General features: G+C 61.4%; 1 protein-coding gene across 24 annotated transcripts in view; it reads left to right on the top strand.

Annotated features, from left to right (window-relative positions):
* Positions 1–1,703: 1,703 nt before the first annotated feature.
* The window catches only part of TCF3 (transcription factor 3), an 82,132-nt gene continuing 77,459 nt past the window's right edge, over positions 1,704–6,376 (top strand). For 20 of the 24 annotated variants that reach the window (XM_049808490.1, XM_049808492.1, XM_049808491.1 and 17 more), the window contains exons 1-2: positions 1,966–2,100; positions 5,006–5,107. In XM_049808490.1, coding sequence (XP_049664447.1) covers positions 5,033–5,107 — 75 coding nt within the window. In that variant the 5' untranslated portion in view covers positions 1,966–2,100; positions 5,006–5,032. Of the gene's footprint in view, positions 1,727–1,965; positions 2,101–2,290; positions 2,423–3,253; positions 3,277–4,752; positions 4,917–5,005; positions 5,108–6,376 lie in introns of those variants that run through there. The other 4 variants (XM_049808471.1, XM_049808469.1, XM_049808472.1 and 1 more) reach the window with 4 other exon arrangements.

The raw sequence follows: 6,376 nt of genomic DNA, 5'->3' as shown, positions 1-6,376 counted from the left end.
GCCGAATCCCACCTCCCAGTGGAGTAGGCTCCTCTCAGAGGGGCACAGATGGCTGCCTGCGAGCGTGGCGGCTGGCGGTTCCCCCTTGGCATGCCTCGGACCACCACCACAACTGGCACCGCGCTGCCAGCCCCCCATCCTTGCCGAATCGGGGTGGCGACGTTCTCACCCCTGGAAGATCCATCCCTGATGACAGATGACGACTTTGGTCACTGACCCCGTTTAAATGCAGGCAATTCTTTCTGCTTTAAAAAAGAAATAATAAAAGGCAAATGGCCCGAAGGTCCAGGTGACAGCTGGCCCAGGACCCCGGCTGCAGGAGGGGGTCAGGCAAAGTGAAAACGAAAGCAGCCTGCCTGACCAACAGTTTTAAAGCCGACCAGGCAGTGCAAGAGCAGCAGGCCTTTGCCAGGGAGAGCGCCCGCTCCAGGGCAGGCAGCAGCCCAGCTCCTCCTCGATCCATCCGTCGGATGCCGGTGGGGACTCGATGAGATGAAATCAGCCCCTGCCTGCACCCGCAGCAGCCGCATGCTTCTGCCTCTACTTCTGCACCTGCCTGAATCAGTTGAACCGGGGGAAAAGCGCCCGCTCTCCACCGCAGCGTGACCCGGAACAGGGAAGCGGCGTCGGGTTGTGGAGAACCCCGGCTCCCCCAAACCCAGCTCCTTTCTCCCCAGCTGGCATTTTTCAAAAGCCACCAAACAAACGAGCGGCCCTCGTGGGGCAAGCAGCTCCCCGGGACACCAGGGAAAGATCCCGCCGACCGGCAGCCTCCCTCGCCCCCGGTGAACCAGGCGGACAGACACACAGACACGTTACACAAGGTGCCGGGGCCTGGCCGGTCGGCACCTTTGATACAAAGCGCCCGCCGACCGGCTTCTAAGTGCCGTCACCCAGCTGCAAAGTTAAACCGGGCGGGTAAACGGTCGGAAAAGATGTAAAGACCTGGATATAAAATATGGACTTTACATCACAACGCCCGCTGCGCTGCCGGGGACCGGCCGAGGCTGCTGGTGGGCCGGAGTGTGGGCAGCGTGGGCAGGCGTCACCGGCCGTGGGCCTCGCGGTGCTCCCCCGGTCACCCCATGCTGCTGGGCCCGGCCTGGGGGTGGTGGGGCTGCCCCGGCCCCCCCCCAGCTCGGGCCTGCCCTGTGGTGGGGGACCGGACGTCCCCCGTGCTGGGGTGCTGCGGCCCCCTCCAGCCCCACAGCGTGAGGCTGCCCCGGGCGAAGCTACCCCACGGTGGGGCACCTAGGCGGCGGCTACTGCCGGGCGGGGGCTGCCGGGGTGTCGCCGGCCCCGCGGCGGGACCCCCACGCCGGGGTAGGCCCACGGCCCTGCCCGCCCGACCCTACCGGGGGCCCCGTCGGCGTAAAGGGAAGGGGGAAGGGCTGCGGGCGGCGACGTGAACCAGCGGCCGCCCCCGGCCTCCGCCGCGCCCCGCCCCTTGAGCTCGGTGGGCGGGGACGGGGACCAGGCGCACCCTGGTTGGCCGCGCCGCCTGCCAGTCGGAGCGACGGGGCCCTCCCGTTGGACGGCGCCCCGCGGCCTTATCAGTCCATCTCCCGGAGCTCCCGCGTCGTCACGGCCCTCCCGCCCCGCCCCTCGGCGCTGCGTCCTCCCGTCCCCCTCCGCCAGGAAACATAGTTCCCCATTCGGTAGAGGAGAGGGCGGGGCGGAGGCCCCCCACCCCGCGCCGCCATCGGGACCCGTCCCGCCGTAACAGGTGCCGCCCCATTTCCCCCCCCCCCCGGTAGCAGCACTTTTCCTCATCACCTGCTGCCTGTGCCGGCGGCGGAAGGATACCCAGAGAGGGGAGGAGGCGGAGGGGGGGGGGGCCGGTGGCGTCCCGCCGCGCTGGGCGGGTGGGCGGAGCTTGAGGACGGGGGGGGCGGGGGGTGTGTGCGGGGGGTGTGTACTGGGGGGGAGGGGGGGGCGGTGGGGGCCGCCGCGTCTCGCCCCGCCGCCGCCGCCGCCGCCGCCGCGGGGGGACCATGCGGAGACAGCGGGGCCGGCGGGCGCAGCAACAGCAGCGGGAGGCGGAGCGGCCGCGGCGGCGGCAGGAGCAGCAGCAACAACAACGTTAGGGGGCTCCTAAAGGTGTGGGGCGGGTGGTAGTTTGGGGGGGGGGGGGTTTGGGTGGGGGGGTGTGTAAGGGAGGGGGGGGGCGGGGGCGCGGGGCGGGCCGGGGCGCACGCGCCGCCCGGTGCGGGGCGATCGCGCCGCTTCGCTACATTGTATCCGCCGGCGGCGCGAGAACAATAGGCGCCGCCGCCGCCCGCCCGCCCGCCGGCCCCTGGGCGCCGCGGCCGCCGCCGCTTCGCCTCGCCCCGCCGCTTCTCCGCACCCGCGGGACCCCTTCATGCGCTTCCCCCCTTCTCCCCCGCGCACGCACGGGGGGTGCGCGCCTGCCCCGGAACAGGTAAAAAAAATTAAAAAAATAATAAAAAATTTAATTATTTTAATAAACCGAAATATGATAAAATATCAGACGCGCTCACCCGGTTGCTGGAGGTCCCCGTGAGCGGAGCTGCTGCGGGACTCGGAGCGCCGGACCCCCCCCCCCCCCCCCCCCCCCTCCTTTTCCCTTCCCCTCCACCGGGGGCTGCCCCGGGCCGGTAGCGGCGGGACGGGCCGGGGCTCGGCTCTATTGTCCCCGGTGCTGCCGGCAAAGTTTGCCGGGGCCGAGGGATAGGCGGCGGGGTGTGGGGGGGTGCTCCCTGATCCTGCTGCGAACTTCAGCCAGGCACGACCCCCCCCACCCGGGGGGGGGGGGGGGGTTCCCTGTCCCCCTTCCCCGGTGGGGGCGCACGGCTCCGGCTCGGGGCCCAGCAAAAGTTGGGGGACCTGAAGTAGGGGGGGGGAAGTCGCTTCGGCTTCCCACCCCCGTGGCGTGGGGCTTGGGGGGGGAACGGACGGACACAGCCCGCTTCCACCCGCGGCAGGGAGGGGAACCCGTGGGGGCCCGCTCCGGCCTCCTCCCTTCGCTCCGGGCGGGGGCGGCCGGCAGTGACCACCCCCCCGCTCCCTTCCCCACAGCACGGGGGGCAGTGGACCCACTTCACCCCCCTCCCTGCAGTGTATTTGTTGGGGCGAGGAGGGGGGGGGGGGTGTCCCGCTTCCCGCCCCCCCCACCTCCTCCTCCCAGCGGGAGCCCGGGCCTGGCGGGGGCTGAGCGAGGCCCGGCCCGCCGCCGCCTGTCCCGGAGCAGCCGGGTTTGTACAGGCCGCGCCGGGGTTTGAGGGAGCCCGGAGCCTTTTGTCCGAGGGGAGAAAGGTGCCGGTACCACCGGAGGAAACCCGAGCGGGACGGGGAGAAGCGGGGGGGGGGGGACGGCGGCGGTGGTGGTGGTGGGAGAGAGGCGGACATCTGCTGAGCGTTAGCCCGGCATCGGCGGGGCCCCCGCGCCCCCCGTCCGGCCCTTGTTCCTGCCGGGTCAAGTTTTTACTCGGCCTTTGTGCTGCCGGGGCGGATAAAGGCCTTCCCGGGCCGGGGCAGGGCGCTGGCTTCCCGGGGGTTGGAGTTAAAAATAGGAAGGTGGTGGTGGTGGTAGTGGTGGTGGTGGTGGTGGGGAGAATAAAAATATTAGCCCGGAATGAATTTGGGGTGGTGAGAGCGTATTGTTCAAGTTGTCCGTGATCTTGGTGAAGGTTGCAGGTCGCCTTGGGGGATGTGGGGTTTTGGGGGGGGGGGGGGGGGGCTGCTGAAGGGATGCAGCTCCCCCACCACCACCTTTCCCCAGCAGCGAACCGGGGTCGTGGGGGTTTCTCCAGGGTCTAATGGGGACGAGGTCTCATCTCCCTGAGCCCACCAGGGTGGGCAAGGTAGTGGGGTAGTAGGTTGGTAAAGTTGCTTTAAAAATACTGACCAGATGCATTGATGACACTTAAAGAAAAGGCTTTTTAAAGACAAGAAAAAGGCAAAAAAAAAAAAAAAAAATATCCCCCGGCTGTTTTTTTTTTTTATAGTGGCGAAGGGTTTTTACGTGCTGGGCTGATTTCAGCGTTTTTTTGTAAAACTTCATTGAAATGTGGTGGCTGTGCCGGCACAGCCTACAAACGCCTTGGATCGCATGGAGTTTTCTTCTTTTTTTTTTTTTTTTTAACCTTATGATTAATGAGTTAAATTTATTGGCCAGCTGCCCCTTGTAACCATGAATGAGTTCCTAAAAAAAAAAAAGCCCCCAAAAAAGGAATCTTTTATCTCATCCCAGGCCTCTCTGCCTCCCTCCCAAAGAAATATTTTTCTATCATAGTGAGCTAGCCAAAAAGATCAATCTCCCTTTAAACAAATAATCTGTAAAATTAGGAAGAATAATATTTACCTATCTTGCAAGGTTGCCTGGAGGGCTTTATTTTTGCAAAACCCTCCGAAAACAAAAATTCTTTTTCCAGTCCCTTTTGGGAGCGGAGAGGTTCAGTTCTCACTGGGTATGGCCTGGCTGGGCATCCCCAAATTCAGCCCCTGAAAAAGCAGCTGCAGGTGCTCGGCAACCCGAAGGAAAGGGGCATAAGATCAGACCTTTTTTTTTTTCTTTTTTTTTTTTTAAACAAAACTAGGCAAGGACAAGAGAGCCTCCTGCGGGGAGCGAGTGTGGGGGAAGGAGAGGGGGCGAGCCGAGCCAGACAAGCGCCTGAGTGATAACTTGCCTGAACCCTTTGATAAATGAGTTGACTCTTTTTTTTTTTTCTCCCCCCCCCCCCCCCCCCCCCCTTCATTCGCCACACGCCAGGAACAGAATTGGCCTGAACTAGTGGAATTGGCAGCAAAAAACTAACATACAAGTGTGTCTGGTCAATAGAGCGCTTGTTCCTGCCTCTGGGTGCTATGTGAGGACTCCGACTGTGCTCTCAGCGGAGGACTTGGATGCTGGAGACACGCAAAGGATTTTTCTTTTCTCACCCCTTTCTCTCTCGGTCTGTCTTTTTAAAATATTCATCAATGGGGTGGGTAGTTTGCTCTAGTCATTAAAATATCTCTTTCCCCTCCCCCTCGCTTTCTCTAGGACTGCCACTGTTGAGTCTGTGGGAGTATGAATCAGCAGCAGCAGAGAATGGCTGCAGTTGGGACAGACAAAGAGCTCAGTGACCTGCTGGACTTCAGTATGGTAAGCGAGCGCGGCCGGGGGGCTTTAAAGGCCCCGGGGCTTTGCTTGTGTGCAGTGTTTTGGAGCTGCAGAAGGGAGGAAATGTGAGCCTGTAAATTGGACATGATGGGTTTCAGATGTGCCGTGTTTGTGTGCATGCACATGTGCTGCAACTTGTTTATTTTCAAGTTAAAGCAAAGCCTCTGCCCCTCCTCTCCCCTCTTCCCCTCAAACGTATATTGTTTCCTTGCAGGGAGCACAGAGAGGTGGGTTGGGGTTTTTTTGGATGGGAAATTCTGGGGAAACGTAAGGGAGTTGTGTGTTCTCTGTTTAAATGCTCACCGCGAAATGGGCTGGGTGACTGTTTCTGAAGCCATGCAAAGATGTAACTTCAGTAGCTGAATAATCAGGCTTTTTTCCTCTCCCCAGATCCAGACTATTAAACTTTTGCTCCCACAGGTTATTTTGTCACAGTTTGAAATGTGTCCAAGTTCTCCAGTGCATTATTTTTGCAGGAGTTGGACACTTGTGTTCCCCACACTCTGCTCTTCTGTATCCTGGAAACCTTTAGCTGCATTTAGGAGCTGTTTATTTTCAAAGAAACAGGACCTAAGAGTTCCCCCAGAAGGGTGTGCACAGCTCGGAGGGAGGAGAAGTCCCTTCTAGTCGTAGCACAGTGAGGGTTAGTCCCCGGCACGTCCGTCTGTGCTGCCGTCCAGGGTCGGCAATCTGCCACACAGCGTACGCTGTGCGCTTGCCGCACCGGTGCTGGCTGTCACTGGCAGGTGACTTGTGGAGGGGAGAGCTTGTGTTCAAAAGAAAATAACTTTCTGTTGGGTTCCTCTGTTGTGTGCTGCACCCTCATGGCATTTGGAGCCTGCGTCTTGCTTTTTAGATAAGCAAACGTGCTGTGAAGATAGAAAAAACAGCCCCACGAGGAGGAATAACCATGAGTGTTGCTGCTGTGGCTCTGGGCTGTCCTGGGTCACCCAGCCCACGGCCCCGCTGATTTTTTCTGCCCCTTGGAGAACAAGGGAGTAAAGCGGGGGGGGAAAGTGGCGGCAGAACTAGGGGTACCTGCTGTCCTGGTACCTCTTAACGCCTGTGAGAAGTGCTGAGACTGGGCTGCTTTTCTGCACCTGAGCACCGAGGGTTTAGCAATGGGAAATAAACCTTTTTGTACAGCTGGGACTATTACATGTCCCGGCAGGGCTCCGCGCTTGGGGGGGTTGTCAGTGGTGGGGTCTCTCGGTCCCCCGATGAGCAGTCCTGCTGCAGAAGGAGGGGTTC

Source organism: Accipiter gentilis, chromosome 8 (assembly GCF_929443795.1).
Source record: "Accipiter gentilis chromosome 8, bAccGen1.1, whole genome shotgun sequence".
NCBI lineage: Eukaryota > Metazoa > Chordata > Aves > Accipitriformes > Accipitridae > Astur > Astur gentilis.
Note: the sequence above shows the minus strand (reverse complement) of the source record. Positions and strands in the feature narration are given on the sequence as shown.